This window comes from Strix aluco, chromosome 8 (genome assembly GCF_031877795.1).
Source record: "Strix aluco isolate bStrAlu1 chromosome 8, bStrAlu1.hap1, whole genome shotgun sequence".
NCBI lineage: Eukaryota > Metazoa > Chordata > Aves > Strigiformes > Strigidae > Strix > Strix aluco.
Genome location: NC_133938.1, coordinates 3599191 through 3619024, shown reverse-complemented (window position 1 = coordinate 3619024; position 19834 = coordinate 3599191). Strand labels below are relative to the sequence as shown.

Sequence of the window (19834 nt, the reverse complement as noted above, 5' to 3'; positions counted from 1 at the left end):
CTCTAGAAATGACACAACATTGCAGTTGCTTTTACAAACTCACCAGTGAGCTGCCACAAGGAGGAGGTAAACCAAAAAAAGAAGTCGTCCTCGAAGGTCTCCTTTTTCCTGAAGAAAATGTACTTTTTGGGAGGGTTACTTCTTTGCACTTTGAACAAGAATGGGCTCTTTTGTCTCATAAAGCCCTTCACTGGCTTTTTTTCTCGTTTCTTCTTTTTTAACACTTTGATGTGTAGGTACAACGGGCCATCTGTTGAAAATAAACATAAGCGTAGAAGATGGGTTTCTCCTGGCGCTCTGGGAGCTTGTTTGCTGCAGGTTCTGGTTTATTTGTATGCAGCAGAAAAGGAGCTGCAAATAAATTCCCCTAAACAGCAATACGCTATCCTTCCCTCCTTGCCCCTCTCTGCCAGGTGGGCTTTTTTACAGACTTGTTTCTTTTCAAGGAAAAAGGACACTCTGGATGCTTGTGTGCAGCGGTGCTCCTAAAGTGCAAACTCAGCACAAATCTCACTGCGGATGGGAGGCAGCGAGAGCGTAACGCCGCACCTGGGCATCCCCACGAGAGGAAAACGAGGACCGACAGCCCGATGTGCGTGCTGAAATCTGTGTGCAGGGCCCCTGGGGCTGAGCTGGACCCTTGCGGTACCCCCCTCCCCGTCCTCCCATCGCAGCTCATGGGGCTAAACCCCACGCCAGAGCCCATTGCATGACCCATCGCAGGGTTTGGGGTCTCAGCGAAGGCCTTCACTGGAGCTCACCTTATGTGACAGGGTGGATTTGTGTGCTGGAGATGGTGTTTTGCAGCACGGTCATGCCAAAAATCTCATTTTAGCATTTTCTCCAAGCTGCGTTTGGGCTTGAAGAAAGGCCCTGTTACAGATGACCCCCCTTGCTGGCGTCACTAACAGTCCCTGCCCTGGTGTCTCTGCAGGATTTCTGCTGGAGGATATCCAGGCCTGGTGTCTGCTGCTTGCTGGAAAGCTGCTTTATCTGGTGAGAAGTGCCTGTGGGACCGTGCCTGCCAGGTTTGTTTCTTAGTTGGGTATTTTACTGCTCCTGCCAGAGAAGCAGGAATCAGCGCACAACCCCTGACGCTCACAAAAAGCTGTTAAACTGCTGCATTGAGGGAAGCAGATAAACCCAGGCAAATTATTATTATGTGGGCAAACATAATATTGCTGGTTTTTAAATCGGGGAGTGGGGTAGAAAATGGAGACGGCTGCTGGCGTTACCCTGTGCGGGGTAAAGCATGAGGTTGTGTTGTTTAACCCCTGCCGTGCCAGACGTCCCCCTCGCAGGTCACAGGTGCTGGGGGTACGTGGGCCCTGGTCTTTGGGTGGCACCTGGGTGTCGGTGGCGTGTCAGCAGCTGGTGGTCCTCTCTCCATGGCTGGAGCCCACCCTGCCAGTTCTGAAATCCGCTCTTACCTTGCAGACCCAGGGCCAAGAGCCTTTGCTTTGTTAATCATATTTTTCTCATCTTTCTCAAAATGGGGCTATAAACCCTTACATGGAAACATCTGCCCTTGAAAACATAATACTCCGTATTCATACTCCGTATGAATATTTTCAACTATTCAGGAAACACTTAGTAGTTCTGTTACCCTTCTTTTCATCCCCCCCCTCCCAGCAGCGTACAGGGAGGCAGCTGATGGCACCAGCGCTGGACCAGGGGATGTCACCAGCACCTGGATGGACCAGGGCAGGGACCTGGCACATCCTCGCCAGACGGCTACAGCCACCAGCCAGGGACATCTGTGCAGGCCCCAGCTGTGGTGGCTGCACCGGCTCCAGGCATTGTGCTCCCACCGCTTTTTCTGCTGAAATGGCGCTAGATGGAGCAATTGACAAAATATTGTGTTTCTGGTGCCTTCAACCCGGGGCTTGGTGGCCCTGCCAGAGTGCCTGCCCCAAGGGATGCTCTGAGGATGCTCCATCCTCTCAGCCCAGACCGGGAAAGACAAACTCCCAAGCCTCTGAGCAGGCTTTTTCCCCTGCAAATAGGTGGGTGCTGTGAAAAGCAGATACCTGGGTGCCACAGCGAGAGATTTCTAGGAAATGAAATCATGGCCTGTCTCACCCCTGCTGATAACTACCCTCCATCCCTGGCAAAAGCAGGGTCAAGACAGGTGCCAGCCTCACCCCACGGACCCCAAAGCAGAGGTGCCGTCGATGTGCCTGACGTGCTGCCCCTGTGGCAGCTCACTCCCTTGCAGCAAATAAATCTGCCTTTGCCACAGAGGCATTCATCTCTTCCAAGAATATTAAATTCTGCTGATAGTCACTGAACTGACACTATCCAAGCTGCTGATGGGGCAGTTCTGGGTGATAAACTGAGAGGTGCGGATTTTCTCTGGGCAAGATTGGAAAGAAAAAGCAGAATTCATTGTGGTTTGTACCCTGTGCTTTGACTCGGACCCGAGAGAGCTGCCGGTCATCGGTTTTGCCTCTCCCCCAGCGTTAAGCCTCCAGAGGCTCATCCCAGCACCCAGTTGTCACCCCACGTGGGGAGGCAGCGGGCGGGAGCTGCCTGCAGATGTCAAAGGAGCGAAGCCAAGGCACGTCCCGGCTGCCTGGGAACGGCCTGCTAATTTAATTAACCGCGGAGGTTTTGTTCACCAGTTGCATGGGCTCTGTGTGTGCGTCGGGTGCGAGGTGGTCTGCTCTCTCCCTGTGCTTTGAATGTGGCCATGGCCCCGTTTCAGAAGTCGATGGAGATTTCTTGCCCTGCTCCCCCCGGGGCTCCTGGCCCTGCTCCTGCTTTACCAGAGGGACCAGGATCCTCCCCCGTGGGCTGAGGATACCTGGTATTTACAGCGCAAGAAATGAGTTAATCTTTAACAAAAGCTAACTGCAACGATTAAAGTAGCCTGGACAATGTTAGCAAATTACTGCAATTATTTTTCTTTTCTGCACTATCTGGTCTCGGAGCCCCCTTTGCTGATCCTTTTCCCAGTCAGAGGGACCCATGATGTTTTCACCACCCCACGGATGCAGGCGCTGAGCACAAGGCAGTCCTTTGTCTGGGCCTGCCGGGTCACAGGAACCGCATGTTTAGCCACGGACCAGGCTTTTTCATTCCTCACATATCTTGCAGCTGATGTCAGGACGGCGCAGGGGCAGCCGTGGGGGCTGTCCTGCTCTGGGGGGGCACAGCGTGGCCGCGTCTCCATGTCTCATCTCCCCCCAAAATTTCTGGATATTGCCTCCCAACCCTGGTGTCCCCAGGGAGGCATCGCTCCCGCGCCTTGGCAGCTCGCAAGCGGTGGGAGGAACAATTTGGAATCATCTGGTTTTCAGCAAGGAAGGGGGGAAGCCGCCGGCTGTTTCTTTTGTGTGTTGTATCCGGCGTGGGTATCGACACCAAACCACGTGCAGAAGGCAGCTGGCTGGGGTGAGAGGGTCTCACGTGGCTCTGGCCGGGTCCAGCGCCAGCGCACAGAGGAGAGCTGGGGGAAAAACAGCGGAGGTGGCAGCCCCAGGGGGTTTGGAGGCTCTGCTCCCCAGGGGATCCATGCCCCAGAGCAGCTCCTGCGTGGTCACGTGCCATGGGGTTGTACGTTTGCTTCCAAACCAGTGTTTGCCATGGAGCTGGAGCCTGCCGGCCGTGAGGTCTCCAGGCATGGGGCATAGAAAGGTTTGGGTTGGAAGGAACCTTTAAAGGTCACTTAGTCCAACCACCCTGCAATGAGCAGGGACATCTTCAACTAGATTGGGTTGCTCATAGCCCCATCCAACCTGGACCTGGATGTTTCCAGGCATCCAGTGTCCTCTTCTTCAGGATGGTCCTTGGGTGGAGCTGGTTGTTGTTCCCCTTTGGCACCACCATCCCCCCTTCCCATCCCCGTTCTTCCACCGAAGCACTCGCTGTCCAGCATCGCGCTCAGGCAATCCCGGCATTCCCGGGGACACCCAACGGGCTCACGTGCATGTGGGGTGGGGGTCAATGTCTGGGTGGTGGAGAACTTTCTCTGAAGGCTATTAGTAAATTAGAGGGAAAAACAGAGCATCTCTGGAAGCCATCCCATTTTCAGTCCCAGTACGGATGCTGAGGGCTACGCAGGGCGACGTGGTTCTCCGCGACCATGGAGGTGCTTTGGATGAGACTGTCGAGTCCCTGCTCCCCTCCTCGCAGCAAAAGAAAGGGACACGCTAGAAATGGCCATAAGGAGAGTGGAAAAATGATGTTCAGCTGAGTTCCTCGTCATCTTTTCCCTTCAGAGCTAATCAGCTCCTAGATGGTGAGCCTGTAAAGATCATTAAATTAATTTCTTTCCTTGCTGTGACTTAATTGTTTCCATTTGTATTGTACAGTGCTCACACTGGGGATGTGTTTTTGCTTGCCTATATTTAGTTTGATCTCTACCATGATATCAAAATATATAAATTAAGGCTGGCTCTTGGGCGCTTCATGGCACCGAGATCCTGCAGACGGTTTCCTGTTGGTTTTGTGCAATCTGGTACTTTGACAGAGTGATGCTGGGCACTGGGGATGCATAAGGGCAGCGTCAAACCATCCACGGTCCCTCGGGGTCAGGGTCCACATGAGCGAAGGAACTGCGCCGGGGGTCACCCCGTGGGAGCTGCTCCTCCCCGGGGAGATGGTTCAAGGGGAAAAGAGGAAATATAAGGCAAAGGAATGAAAATAAACATTCTGGGGATGTAGTTAACCAGCCTGGGCTGCAGGGATGGGAACAGGAGGGAAAGGGGGATGTGGAAGGAGGCAGGGGGAGGCAGCAAAGTCTGTGCTTCCTCGCTGCTGAGCCGCAGCACAGCCCCAAAATAATGCACCCTGTCCCTAAATCACACTATGGTGAGCTCGATATCCCGAGGGATCCCGCAGGCAGGAGGAGGCAGGCGCTTCCCAAAGCCACCTTGATCCTTAGAGAAAATCTCCCACATTTATTATGTTGAAGCCAAGAAAGTTCACCTCCCTCTGGGAAGCAGCAAGAGTCAGAGTGAAATTCCTCTCTGCGAGAGCGGTTCCAGAGATGTCTGGAAAAAAAACTCAGTGAAAATTGTGACAAAATGGTATTATGGCTCTTTTTGTTTGCAGCTGGGGCCCGGCAATGGTGCAATGGGTGTTCACGCTGGCTCTGGGTGATGAGCACTGAGCACTCAGGAACACAAATCGGGGCAATTCCTGCCAAAAAGCCCACCCTGCCATGTCTGTGTGGTGAGCTGGGGCCTGGGACCTCCTGGAGGGGATCACTGATCTGAAAAAACACCTCAGAAATGATGGATTTCACGATGTGCAGTCGCCACGGGCTGAGGGCTGTCCTTCCCTGCCCTGTGGCTGTTCGGGGTCAGTCTGTCTGTCCGTCAGAGCATCCCTGCTGCCTCGCACCAGGAGAGCACCACAGCCATGGGGACACGCACGGGAGCCAACGCAGGTAAAGGTTTAACTCAAGTTTATTTATATGTAAAGGAGGTAACTGCATTGTGAGTTTAAAAAAGGCAGATAAACATTTGAGATGATGAATGCTTCTCACTGAAAACACGAAGAAAGGAAAGAAAATGGAGCCGATGGCAGATTTCAGTGGAAAACACAGGGCAGGGACTGTTCTCCCCTCCCTGCAAGGCAGTAAGCGTTACCAGCCTGAGGACAGGGGCTCTCAGCAATGGCTTTACAACAGGGAAGGGAAAAGGCAGCTCAAGAGAGACTTCATCATGACAGGAATTTACTTACAAGCAACCAAAGTAGTCCAGGATTAACTTCTGCTTAGAAACAAAGAAGAAAAGTAATTAGCTAACTAGGGAGATTTGTTTTTAGCGATGGCAAGTAGATCTGTTTTTACGGTGGTGTGCTAAGCACCAGCTCAACTGGTGATGGCATCCAGGTCCACCAAAGCCTATGGAGAGCATCCACTGGGTCCTGATGCAGCACAGCCTCGTGAAACAGCACTTCCTGGTATGTTGTGACTTAATGACAGCGTAAAGATGTTTGGAAGAGTGGGGCCTGAGCCCTCCTTCCCTCTCTGTCAGCAGCAGAGGGATTTAAGAGAAAAAAAACCTGCCCTGTGTATGATTTGAGGTGACGCTGGACAGACCCTGCGGGTGCCCGGCGGCGGGGCCCCTGGTGTCAGCTGACTCTGGCAGCTAAACCACAGCCTGGCTTTACACGGGAGTAGTTTGGGCATCTGAAAGTTGAACACGGGGGAAAGTGGAGAGCAGATGCTTGCCCAAAAGGCATCTGTCAGCAAAGTCACCCCACGAAACTGTGGGACAACATGAAGGCATCCTGGGATGGGAATCTGTTGTGATCTCGTGCCGTGCTCGGGATAACTCGATCCGCCCTGCTGTGCCTGAGCATCGCGTGTGCCGATGCACGGTGCATGTCAATGGGCTACACTTCCCCGTTAGCTCAAACTTAATTAGAAAAAATAAAGAGCCATATGGTAATTCGGAATACAGGCAAAACAATGTCTGTGTGTTTGGGTCTGGTATACTCAAATATTTTCCTAGAGCATTAATTTTTAATTCTTACATCAGACCCACATAAGCAAACATAAATAGGATTTTATATTTTACATAATCCATCCAGCTTGTGTTTGTTGTTACATATACTGAATAATCACTGCCTGCCACTACGTAGAGAAGAGCTAATAATAAATATTAGAACACAAACTTACAAGTTAAATGAGATACAGTTAAGTAGTTGATTAAAAGGACAACCATAATCTAAGGTTACAAAAGACTAAGTATTGCTTTTCTAATGTGCTTTTCTCCTTTGTTTCGGTCGCTCACCTGCCAAATCTATACCAGGATGAGCATGTAGGAGAGTCATTTGTGGCAATGTGCATAGATTAGGGGGTGTAAGCGGGGTTAATGAGGAGAATTAGACATGGGGAATGTGTGCAGATAACTGACAGGGTTCATCCCCCTGTACGTATGGAAACCCGCCATACTGGCCCCGGCCGCCGAGGCGAGCAGTGGGGCTGTTACAAGAAGGAGCTGTTTGTTCCCATTTCCCCGTCCTGGTTTCATCTCCCCGCTCAGTCACGCAGAGAGGGACGGGCTCTGTTCGCCGTGGGCTCGCAGGAGCGCGGCAATGTCCCCACGGGCAGCACGCTGGGCCAGCGACAGGGCCGAGTTACCGCCCTGCGGGGAGGGAGGAGGCGAAGACGTTACCGCCCGAATCCCTGCATCTCGCCCCGGCTCCAGCCTTCACCCAGCTCCAGCCTCCACCACCTCCACTTCTTAGCCCCATCGCTGCTAAGGGAGGCTGATTGCAACCTGCCCACTGACGAGTTTTTCTCAGCTCTCCAGCACGAAGAGAGCCGGCCAGGGCAGCTTCGAGCCCAGCTACTGACCCCAAACCACCTTCCCTGCAGTTCCTCCCTCCTTTAAAATGAGTCACCATCCTGCAAACCTCCCCCATAGTATTTTGGGGCCTAACCTCAACCACACAAAACATATCCTGGCCGTGCCTGCTCCTGGTCCTGGTGCCGTCCCACACGTCTTAGACAAACTTGTAGTCTAATCAGAAAATAATTGCATAACTATAAACGCAGCCACGTGGCCTGTTGCCGCAAGCCTGTGCAGGGGAGATTTCCACTGCCCGGCCGTGCTGCTCCCAGCCCTGGCCCATGTGTCCTCCCGGCGAAGCATCCATTCTCAGGGGAGAGTTAATTGCTGCTAATTTCTTGGAGCCGAAGCTCTGCTGATTCCACATCTCCAGGATTTCATCCTTTTTTGCAGGTTTACACCAGGTTGGGCTCTTCCCCACCGTGCTCCTGCCCAGGCTACGGCTGGGATGCAGGATGCTACCACAGCCACCCCATCCACTGCACAGCAAGCGCCAAAACCAGGGGTTGGGGGGGGTCTCCTAAAAGTGGTCCCCTGATAAGAAAGTGGACCGAAACCATACTTCTGCACTTAAAAACCACCACTCAGGGATTGCTGCCTGTAAAGCATGACCCCACAAGAGCTTTACCTGCCTAGTGCTTGTGAGGTTGTGTATGGGACCGAGCGCAGCACCGGAGCCTCACCTTGTCCGTGAGCGCGACCTGGCAGCCGGGCTGGGCCAAGAGGAGCCGGACGATGTCGGCGTTGCCCTGCCTGCAGGCCACCATCAGGGCCGTCGTCCCCTCCTCGTCCTGCAGGTTGACGTCAGCCTGGCAGGAGAGGAGGGCTCGCACCATGTCATCCCGCTCGTGGCTGACCCCCAGCATCAGGGCGGTCTGACCTCCCTGCAACCGCAGAGGGAAAGGCTGAACACTCCTTACCCACCAGCCTCCTACTGTCCTGCTCATTCAGACTGTTTATATATAATAATAATAATAATGAATGTCATTATTGCATATATATATATAAAAATAATGTATATTATTGCATATTGCATATTATTAGTAAATATCACTGGGGACCTTCAGCAGGTATTGCAAGAAATATCTGCTCACTTGCACCACAGCCATGCAGAGGGTCTTTGCAGCAGCGTGGCTAAACCTCCCAGCCCACAGCTGCTCCCAAACACAGGTTGCCCTGACCCTCCTGGGTCTAGATTAACTTAGTCTATTTTACTTAGGTCTAGCTGTTTGGAAGAAGAGCTGGATGAGGGCACTCTTGAGACCAAAATGTGTCACTCTCATGAGCAACTGCTCGCCAGCAAACCTGGCCCAGATCCCCTACCGCCAGGTCCAGCCCACACTGCTCCTCCTTGGTACCACTTCTTCAAACTTTAATTTTTAGCTCAGTAAAATGATTTTGCAAAATTTTTAGCCTTCCTTTTTCTACTTGAGCTTATCCAGCTCTTGCGTCACAAGGAGCTGGCGGCTGGCCACGCTGCAATTTATCTGAGGTTGCTTTTGTAACTTTTGGGAAACAGCAACTCCAACCCAAGGTCTACCGCTGCGTCTCAGCCTGGCGCTGCACATGCAGTGAAAGGAACTCAAATTATGTCCCCAACCCCAGCTCTCTGTGGGGACACAATGATGAGGAAGCTTATTCTCTTTTGCTCAGCCACAGCCTGAACTGTCATCACACAACAGTCATAAATAGGAGGCTACGAGCTCAGCAGGATTCACTTTGCAGATGCTTTTGCCTGGGGCCATGGCACAACCCCACGTGGGGCCATGCTCAGTTTTCAAAGAACCAGCAGAACTGTGGGGACGCACCTGGGCAGCTCGCAGGTTGACATCACCCTCCTTCAACAGCTTCATCACCACCTCCATGTCCTCGCCCGTCTCGGCGGCCGCCAGCGGCGTGAGCATCACTGCTGTGTAGCCGGCGCGGTTCTGCAGGTCCAGGCGGCACACGCCTGGCGGGAGATGCACCGTCCAGGGGAAGGATACGGCCCCGCAATGAATCGGCCAGAGGGAAAGGTAAGCAAAGAGGGAGTTAGACAATGTGAGACATCTTATATTCCCAGAAACAGGAGTTTCCGTAATTATACACGATTGAGATTTATCTGTGTTAAGTATCTAGTCCTGTGAGCACAGCATTAAACGCCCCTTGGTGCTACGCATTGCTACAGTTAATTATGATTGCTGAGGTCAACTCAATTAACTTTGAAGACCATAATAAAATAAAATTAAAAAAAGGAGGGGGATGACACAACGATTAATGCCTTGGGCACATGCCAGTTGTGGAGCTGTGGGCTGTTTTCTTTGACTCCTGCAGCAAGGGAGCAGCAGAAAGATGCCCGTCACTGAACGGGCAGTGTAAATCCATCCTGGCCCCGTTTCACTCACTTTTCACCTCAAAGAGCCTATTTCCAACTGCACCATGAGGAACAAGCCATGTCTAAGGGGCGAGGGCTCGGGTCCAGCCTTGCCCTGGGGACCTGGCCGCCTTGGGCACTCAACCGCAGAAGGGGACAAACCGCTGCGGCTCCCTGTGTGTCTGCGGCAACAATCGGGTTATAGATGTGTATGATAATCTGCCATTTCCCTAACATTTAACAGATTGTCTGGCCCATGAGAAAAGACCAAAGTGCCTTTATTCTTTTGGAGCATGCATGCATTTTTCCCCTGTACAAGCTCAGCTGAGATTTTTTTTTCTTTGCAACATGAGTTGAAAGTTCAATAGTTTAACATGGAGTTTTTCTGAGTCACTGGGGGGGTTTCTTACGCTCTCAGGCATCTGATCCTCCTGCTCCAAGCCATGATGTGGCATTTGCTGCTACAAGAAGCTTGGGGAGCCACCACATCGCACCTGGACTGAGGCCAGGAGAGACACCCCTTGGCCACAGGGACTCTGAGCCATCCCCAAAGTCAGACTGCAAAGCCCTCAAGATGCATCAGGACCCTGAGGGCACTAATGAGCCTTAATGTCCCTGAGGAGCCCTGCCCACACCCATGGGCCCAGGGCCAGGCTATGGGGGAGGATGCTGGTCTTCAGATCAACCATGGGGTGGACCTTGGCCCCATGCTTGTCCCTTGGATGGACATTGGCCCCACATTTGTCTCCTGGATGGATCTCGGCCCCATGTTTGTCTCCTGGATGGACCTTGGCCCCCTGTTTGTCTACTGGATGGCTCCCTTGCACATAGGTTGTAGCTGGTCCCCAGCCCCACCCCTGTCCCATCTCCTTTTGCTCCTGACTCCCTGGGAGGACCCTGGACCTCATTCACTGTTTTCCACGTCTGGGACTGTTTATGGATGCCCATGGCCTGGCTCTGCACACTGTGGTCATCCCCTGTGGGACCATGCCCCATTGGCAAAAGTGACATAAAGTAACTTCCACACCCATACCCAACAAAAGCCATGGCTGAGCAGAGCAGCTGTTCCTACCTGTGTCTAGCAGGAGCTTTGCAATCAGGAAGTTGGAGTGGGAAATGCTGTAGTGAAGAGCCGTGTTGCCGTTCCTGTCAGCCAGGTTCACCACCATCTCCAGGAGCTGGGGCTGGATGGCCCCCAGTGCCTTGAGATATGCCGCGACCACCTCCGGGCTGGAAGACTTGCGGCTCGACACCCGGAACCACTCCTGGCAGACGGTGCTCAGGACATGCCGCTGCAAACACCAAGGTCTCCCCATTATTCCCAGGGTAGTCATCGTGCAAACCGGTTGCTGCCCTGGCTCCTCGCCCCATGCCACTTCGTCCTGTGCTCTGGCATCACCCAGCCGGTATTTAGCTTGTGGGTTTGGGATTACTGCTATAACTTAAGGGGGAAAGGAATTTTCTGTGGTAGCTTGAATGAGTAAGCTCAGAAAGCCTTCATCTTCTTTTTTTTTTTTTTTTCCTTTTCCTTTCTTTTTGGCTATTCTAAAACTGACTCAGGTCATCTCATCCCCCTCTCCTCACAACACTGTTCATAGCATGGTAGGGCACAGCCTGCAACGCACCGTCAGGATAATCTTATCCATTAAACATAGCAGAGAACAGGAACCACGTCTGAAATGAGATTGAAAAATATCTGTACCAGATGCTTGTCGCTTGTAGTCCCGACTTCTGAGAGGTGCTTGCTGAGTAGCTGGCAGTCGGCAAGGAAATCTTCAGAGGGTTTGCATCTAAAGGGAAAATACTTTTGTAAATCCATCATGGGACAGAACTTGCAGGAGGTACTGAAGCAGGAAGGAGAACATGCAGTTTAGGTCAGAATACATTAAACACTTATTCAAGTGCTTAACTTTATGGGCATAAGTTGTCCCATTAACTTGACATAGATTTTAGGTACAAAGTTAAGCACTTAGATAATTGTTTAAGTCCAGAGTCCCTGATGTGTAGGGTCAGCTTCATCTGTTACAAGAATCCTTAAAGTAGAAAAAAAATCTTATTTCTGAATCTGTGAAGAACTTTACTGAGAAACTTTACATGTGAGGGGAGAAATGAGCTAATTCTCACCTAATATGACTCACTGTCTTTTCCACAGTCAAGTGTAGGCCTGAATCAATCCCCATTGGATTCTGTAGTAACTCAAAAAATATTTAGCTCTTTAAAGCCTTTTCTCATGTCTACAGAGGTCAGCAGCTGTCTCTCCACCAAGCAGATGAAGCCCCGACCCCAGCCCTGTAGGAGCAACTGAATGAAGCACCGTGCATCCTGTGGCTGCAGAAAAAAAATGAACAGCACGATCCCTGCCTGGTTTTCTGGTTACCTGTCAGCCTTGTGCTGCGTGCAAGGCGCTGCTTCTGCTGACAGCTCCTGCAGGTCATCGTCCTCATGTCTCTTCTGCGAAGAGGTCCCCAATGAAGCCCCCTCGCTTTCACTTCCAGCTTTCTCCTGCGTGGACTCCAAATCATCAGCTCGTGTTTCTGCCTCGCTCTCTGCGTCCCCGTCGGATGGGCTGTCTTCACAACTTGTGTCTTCGCTTGAAGTAGTTTCGTAGCTATTTGAGGACACCACATGTTATTCACTCCTTCCCCATCCGCAACCACAGGGCTTGACCAAGACTCATGGAAGACACCCACTGACTCCAATGGGCCTTGGATGAAGCCCAGAGTGATACACAAGTTAAAAGGTTAGAGCCACAGCCAAACTTGGGGTTAGTCTTTTTTTTTTTTGGCTTCTTAAGCCAGCAGGAGCATGACAGAAGCAGTTAATTAGCAGCGGGCAAGGTTACTTCAGGGACTACTCGGTTGGTTGGGAGGGATGTCCATCACACAAGCCCCAGCGTGGCCAGGCAAGGGCTGTGTGCTGCCTCCCTGCTGGGAGCTGCCGGCACGCTGACGGGGAGCCGCAAGAAACACAGACCCTGTGGCAAGGTGGGACAGGCGGCATGTCGACAACCTTGAGGACCACTAGGCAAAAAATGTGTCTGCAGCTCCAGCACGGACCTGAGTCCACCATTCAAGCAGCCCTGCTAGAGATACCTCTCTTCTGGTTGTCCAAAAGTACTAATAACAATAATATCTTCCATGAGACAAAACATTTCACGCTGAGGGATCCCAAAACTTTTCACAAACTAGTGGAGATTCCTCTACTTGCTACAAGTTGTACCCATTTCAGCAACTGTTGGTAGAAGTAGCTCTACACAACAAGAGTGAGTAACACCTGATGAACCCAACAGCAGTAGCCATCGAGCTGGGAAGTCAGAGAAGTGTATGTCAGCAGAAACCAGCACCCAAACTTGCACACATAGCTGTTTGCACAGTGAAGAGACAGTGAAACGTGTCCTGCCTTCTCATGCCAGCACACGTACTCCTCAGTAGAAGATGTGCCAGTGTTGCTCTTAGAGATGTATCTACAGCACACGTTGTTGTATCTAGTTAGCTCCAAGGCCAAAGAGTGTTAGATACTGGATACGCAGGGAACTGGGTGTTGGAGGACAACCTAAAATATGGGTCTCCTTCACCACGACATAATTACTTATTCACTGAAATAGTCTTTTCTCAGTCCCTGAACCAACTTTTGTTGGCTGTCACTGAAGAGTGGAGGCAGGTTAGTGGCAGTGTGCCCATCCAGGCAATGCTGACCTCCTCCAAAACCCACCAAAGTTAGCAGGAATCTTCCCATGGACCCAACTGGGTTTTGGATGAAGGCCCAAAAGACGGGTGTGCAGAGAGTGTCAGTTCCCAGGGTGTCCCTCACTGCTCTGAAAACATCTTTTCTACAGGGTTACTTACAGGTTATCAGTGCTGGATTAAAGAATGGAGAAAAGAGGCTCCATTTCAAATGGCCTTTTAATCAAGAGGTTTGGAGGGGAAAAGAGGGGGGAAAAAAAGAATGACTTCTTCAGCCATACAGAGGACATCACATGTTAAAAGGCAGTTTTATCTTCTGAATGGATGCTTACCCACCATTTACCCCAACAAACTGAAGATTCTTTTTGGTCCCATTGCCTCCTGCATGGAAACCATAACCTTGCTTTTTCATGATAGATTTAAGACTTGTGGTTGGAGAGGTTTCTAGCAAAATACAAAATCATAGATTAATTAAGCAGATGTGCCATAATTATCAATGATTATTCCCAACCTCTAGCAACAAACTACAAATTGTAACTGTAAGCATCTTACTTCATCTTAGGCGATTCTTTTTATGTCTTGCAAAACTACAGATGCACCTGGCCACAACCTGACCCTGCCCTTCCACATTTACAATACGGGTCTCAAATGTCTCCAAGTGACTGGGAACATAAAGAAAGTGACTGGGAATTATATATGTGTCCTATGAATATAAGTAGCTTTTAGTTCTGTAATAATGTTTTCTTTTTATTTTTTCAATAGTAATGTACTGGAAATCTCCTATATAAATCTTCTATAATACTACATGGATGAGTCTTTCCATTGGACTTTGAACAGTCTCACTATGTATTGCTTATAAGTAATAGGTCACTTATCTATTTGCAAGCCCCCCTCACCCTCTGACAGTGAACAGGCAGCCTTCGGTTTTGGATTCTCATCTTCATATAAGCTAAGATTATTTTAGATGAACAGCTGTGAGTGGGGACAGGTCTTTTCACAGCCTAGTTGCTCACTTAGCTTGAACTGGTTTTGGTTCTGGTGAACTCCGTGGTGATTTACCCCAGATGAGCATGAGTCCCATATTCTTGCAAATTGAGATGTCCAATCCAATTAATAAAAAATGGATATTTGATGGAATAGCCACAAGTACGGCCACTTTTGGAAGCTGATGCTGCATATAACTAAGCCACAGCTTTATCAGCTCCTACATGGTTTTGTTTGCTTTTTTAATTTAAGATCACATAGATTATGATGTGCAGAGACTTGCTTTTCTCATACATATTTAGGAGGGACTATTTCTGATCTGACTTGTACTAATTATACCACTGTATCACCCCTGCTTAACACTTGAATAAATGGGAAGAGATTTGGCCCAGACACGTTGAAACCTATGCAAATATTATTTACCCAACTGTTGATAGTGTGTGTTCGAATTCTCCTTATCCACGGGCCCTTGTGTAGAGTAGGCAGACAGCAACGAGTTTAAGGAATTAACTAATTGGTTCTGAATGGAGCTGAGCTTGGAGGCTGGCTGTTTAATAGCGCTCGCTAACTCGGGGTAGCCATGTTCCAAACACAGCCACTGCTCCTGCAAAAGCTCCTGGATTTTTTTTACATATTGGCCGATGGGGTCAACAGCAGGGAGATCCTCATGGTCAGGGGGACCTTCCTCTTCCAGCCCATCTTGAGGTTTATCTTCTCCAAAGCCTGTCTTGTTTTCACCCGCGTTTGAGCCAATTCTCATTCCTCGATAGCTTTCTGCAGACACCGCATGAGCAGCGAGACTCTGGGTATCGTAGTTATTCCTGTGATTTTGATTGTCATCGCTGAGGTGCTCGTCAATCTTCAGCTGGGTGAAGCATGCTGCGTGAAGTCCAGCCTCCATGTTTGCTTCACCAAAATGTCCGGGTCCCTCTCCACTGACACCGGTGTGAGCATCTGCCAGTCCTTGATCTCTCCGAGCACCCAGCTCCATCGCCTGTGTGTTCACATTGTCTGCTCTCCAGACGCTGCATCCTATGGATTTGGTGGCGACTGGGATATTTACGTTGATGCCTTTATCGTGGGCTTGCTTGGCCCCGGTTGCCTGTGAGAGGTCGGTGTTCACCGCAGCATCGTAGCACTGCAAAGCCCCGCCGCTGCGCCTGGACGGCAACTTGGCCTCTTTGGTGTTTTCCTGACACAGCTTCTCTTCCAGCTGAGCTTTGGAGCTGGCCAGTAACTTAATGCTTTTCTCCTTCTCCTTGATCTCATGATCCTGCTGTTCCAGCATTGCCCTGATCTGCTCGAGCTCTTCCTTCTTCTTGCCCAGCTGCTCCTCCAGAGCAGCAATCTGCTGCTTCAGCGCGGCAACCCCGCCGGGCTCTCCAGCATCACGAGGCTGAGGACCACAGCTCTCCTTGTTCTCTCCAGCCTGGACACTCCCCTCCTCAGCTTTCTTCAGCACGTTCACAGCGATTTCACTCACACTTAACTCCCTTTCCCCAGGGTTCATGTTCTCCTCTGCAAGCTGGAGAGCAGCCGGTGAGGCTGGTTCACCCCCGGCCAAGGCGGAGCGACCGCTGGCGTCGGCGGCATCACCCTCCTCGCCTCCGCTCTCCATCACTACCTGCAGCTGCGGTGCTGCAGGATGCTGGCTCTGCCGCAGCGGCTGCACCTGCACCAGCCCTGCGCCACCTCCGCTGGGATGCTCCTTCTGTACCAAGGACACATCTTGCTCCAAGCTCATCCCCCGGGGGAGAAAATTTAACATGTTGTCGGAGCCGGGTGAACGTGGTGCAGGGCGAAACGTGCTTTCGGAGCCGCTCTGATCGTGGCAGTGCTGGGGAGGTGGCCGGAGGGGCGAGGGCACCCTCCCGTCCCCCAGCAGGGGCTGGCCGGGGGGCAGCGCAGCGGGCATGCTGGAAGCTCGCAGCAGCTGCGGCCGCCCCCGGAGTTCACCCTCCTGCCGCCCCAGCTCCGCCTGCCGCCACGTCTCCGCCAAAAGGGCTTTTCTCCGGTAACTCGGCTCATCGGCCACAGGAAGGGGGAACTCGTTGGGCAGGAGGGGACAGGGGGGCTCCTCCGCCCCCAGGGACGCCTTTCGCTGGGGGAAGGAGCAGGTCGCCGTCCAGCTCTTGCTGGGAGCAGCCGTGCACCCACGGGAGCCGTTCTCGGGCAGGCTGAAGTTTCGGGGCAGGGTGCTGAATTTTGGCTGCTTGGCTTTCCGATGGATGTGAACCCTTCTGATGGTGTTTCCTTTCTCGATGTCATCTACGTACTTCAGGAAGTCCAAGTCTAAGTGAAAGCCATATGGCGTCTCCACGGAGTAGGGGAGGCTGCGGGGCTGCTCCCTCTCCCCATCAGGTTTGGGTGGCTGGCCATCTGCTGAAACAACCCAAAAAAAAGAGATGATTGAATTTTGAAGACAACAAAACAATTAACAAAAAATATGTTTACAGCAGGGGGCAAACGTTACTGCTTTTTTCATCTCAGTTTCAGGCAGACGGGGGGAGCTGCAGTTCGTCATCGTGGAGGCTCATGGTGAAGCTGCACAGACACAGTAACATGTGCAAAGGTCCGATCCAGTTTTCCAGAGGTGAATCAGGTAATTGTTGCACTGAGGAAGCTGAAAATTTGCTGAAATCATGGCTCTAATTGGCAATTAAGCAAACAGCAGGTTTTGCAGGCAGAGCTACGTGTCTCCGTAAGTATAAAAAGCTGCCCGATGTATAATAAATCCAGCTCAGAAACAGAAGGTGGAACCAATCTGTGACAACTACATTTTTCAAAGCTTTTGGTTTGGTTTTAACTTTTCAGGGGCCTAAGTAGTGCTGTGCACGCCAAGCAGGAAAATCATTGCATCATTTCATCAGAAAACACCAGGTCACAAATTATTGCTTGAAAATGATGAATACAGCACTGGGCAGAGGCCGGACCCAGAGAGCACCAGCCGGGGCTGCTTCACACAGCCACATCCATGCAAAACACGTGCCTCCCAAGGTGACCGGCTGCAGGGCACCGAGCACAGCTTTTAATTGAGGAAAATCACCACGAAATGCGTGACGGTGTGTTTGCCCACCCAGCCGTCGCAGGCAAATGGCTCCAGCAGCGCAGCCCGAGGCTCCTGGTTTAATACAACTTCATAGAGTCAGATCCAGCCTGCAAAAATTCCCAGCCCCCCCATTTTGGGCTTGAGGGTCTAAATAGTTAAACCCCTGCATCGTTGCTTGTTTTTCTTTATGCAGCAAGTCCCTGAAATCACAGTGGTTTGGGCTGCTTTGTGCCTCTGAGCAAACAAGCCGTGCTCTGTGAGGACAAGAGGAGCAGCTCGACCAAGAGAAACCAGGTTTCATGGCTGCTCCCTTTGTCTCCACCCTGGTGCAGCAGCCACCCAGGGAGCGGAGGAATTTGGCACGGCTTTCGGTGCCGCTCAGCACAGAGCATCACTGAGATGCAGCCACCTTTCTGATGGGGAGGAGCACGTGAAAGTCAGAGAGATGACAGAGGGAAAACCTGACGTAGGGTAATATGGCACAAGAGCAAAGCCCGGACGGTAGGAGCAGGGGGATCTGTCCTGCCTATGCACTGCAGAGGATGGGAGGACAAATACAGGCTGAACTCAGAGCTGTCACCATGTTTTTGCTGTGGTTTAGGAAGTCTGCATAATACATGAATGATGCATTTTTCCTCTGCGGGCCCTACTGTGTATCTATAGAAAACAGGTTATTTACAGTATTTCTGGTAAGGAAATTACTTCAGGGCTTGGTTGGCGTTTTTTTTTCAAGAAACAAATGAGCAACAAACATCCCGTAGCCTCCATACCGTCTGTCTTCTCCATGGTGTGGTCTAAGCAGGCCGTCAGTTAAACATCCTTTGACAAGCTAGGGCAGATGAGTTGTTTCACCCTTGAAAAAAAGAAACAGATACTTTTAATTTAAAAAAAAGCTCAGCCATTTGAACTTAATCTCTCCTTAAAGCCTTACACCTCTTCACAGGCCACCCCCCCCTCTTCTTTCCCATATTCTGCAGCCCGACTGTGTCTGCTAAGCACTTTCAAGCTGCTTAAATCAATAGCTCCTTTTCCAGTGGCAACAACTCATGCTTCAGAGACACATCCCAGGTAGCTGGTTCTTATAAAACATCCCCTGCATTACAGATGGTTTTGACTGCAAATGAGGAAAGACAGACATTTAGGATACCTTCTGTTGGGCTTGAGATAGATGGCACAAGGACTCTTCATTGACTCCTGTAAATGGGATATATCAAACATAATGTAACATCTCTGAAAACAGCAAGAGATATAAACTATACACAGAAATGACTGGTTTGTCACCTTTCTTTTTTTTAATGCATAGCAACCAAAGATTAAAAATTTATGTTAAATCTTATTCAAATGAAACCCATTATTTCAGAGCAAGTCCATACTGTTATAAAGAACCTTCACCAAATTGTGCTAAAATACAGACAAATTGCTTTCATATCAGGGAAGATCTTCAGGTGGAGATCTACCACAGCCTACATCATGAACTTCACATCCAGCCTGGCCTGAATTGCCCTCCAGCTCTCTCCAATCATGTGGACATGGGTGAGACCCTCCTGGAGCGCGAGAGGAGATTAAGACTGGGGACAACCAAGAAAGGCCCTGGGTGAAGCTTCTCTCCTCCACGCCCTTTAGAAAAACACAGGGAATAGGCAGCCAAGGTGAAGGAGGTTGAGGCAGTTGGAGGAGGCTTCCTGACTTGCATGAGAAGGGCAACATTTCTCAGATTGAGAAGGTCTGTCTTTTTAATTCCTGCTACAGGGGAAAAAAATGGGGGTTTCTTGGAGAGTAGGTCACTTGTTTAGGATTTTCCTTCAAGCATCTAATTTGGTTCCTGGTCCCACAGCAGCTTGGAAGACCATCCCTGCTTCTCCAGCGCATCCCTGAGCTATGCAAGATTTTCAGGGGTAGGACCAAGGAGCACAAAGCCTACGTCAAGACAGCCCCAGGCAGCTGGGGATGTGATCAAATCAACAGAGTCAGAACTCCTTTTCTGCTTATAGATTTTGCCTAAGTGAGGGGTTTAGCACTTGACCATGCTTCCAGAGCTCGCTACGAACAGGCTCCAGCCAACCTTTACCCCACTCTTCACCTGGCACCGTACTTATACAGCACCACCAGTCTTGTTCACCTAGTTTTTACTCCTGCAGCATCCACCAGCAGAACCATCTCTGGAGACCTCTGGCTCATTCACCATCTCAAGAGAAGCTCTGTCTTGTTGGTCTTCTCCACTCTGCAGTTTCTAAATTCTCTTTTTCTCAGGCAATTATTTTTGCATTGTACAATTCATCTTTCTTCTTGTAGCACTGGCAAGATAACTGGATATGCAGCACAGATAAGGATATACAGAGTATAGCAGTTTTGCTGTTACTCTCTTCTAGAAGCACTGACATGATGTGTTTTAGCTACAACAAAGACCAGCAGGAAAACAAAGCCAAATCCAGCTGTATTGTTATCGTAGGACAGA

General features: G+C 50.6%; 1 protein-coding gene and 1 long non-coding RNA gene across 6 annotated transcripts in view; one reads left to right on the top strand and one right to left on the bottom strand.

Annotated features, from left to right (window-relative positions):
• The first annotated feature begins 418 nt into the window (after positions 1-418).
• Positions 419-3082, top strand: LOC141926329 (uncharacterized). The gene is made up of 3 exons (XR_012624103.1): positions 419-592; positions 935-1028; positions 1633-3082. It is a non-coding gene; the product is annotated as an uncharacterized LOC141926329 (long non-coding RNA).
• A 2316-nt stretch (positions 3083-5398) lies between these two features.
• The window catches only part of KANK4 (KN motif and ankyrin repeat domains 4), a 36751-nt gene continuing 22315 nt past the window's right edge, over positions 5399-19834 (bottom strand). For 2 of the 5 annotated variants that reach the window (XM_074831859.1, XM_074831860.1), the window contains exons 2-11: positions 18527-18573; positions 18150-18232; positions 14754-16712; positions 13679-13790; positions 12041-12271; positions 11366-11453; positions 10736-10955; positions 9119-9261; positions 7994-8194; positions 5399-6371 (exon numbers count right to left, since the gene is read on the bottom strand). In XM_074831859.1, the coding sequence (XP_074687960.1) occupies positions 6120-6371; positions 7994-8194; positions 9119-9261; positions 10736-10955; positions 11366-11453; positions 12041-12271; positions 13679-13790; positions 14754-16712; positions 18150-18165 (3222 nt within the window). In that variant the 5' untranslated portion in view covers positions 18166-18232; positions 18527-18573 and the 3' untranslated portion in view covers positions 5399-6119. Of the gene's footprint in view, positions 6372-6659; positions 7104-7993; positions 8195-9118; positions 9262-10735; positions 10956-11365; positions 11454-12040; positions 12272-13678; positions 13791-14753; positions 16713-18149; positions 18233-18526; positions 18574-19834 lie in introns of those variants that run through there. The other 3 variants (XM_074831864.1, XM_074831861.1, XM_074831862.1) reach the window with 3 other exon arrangements.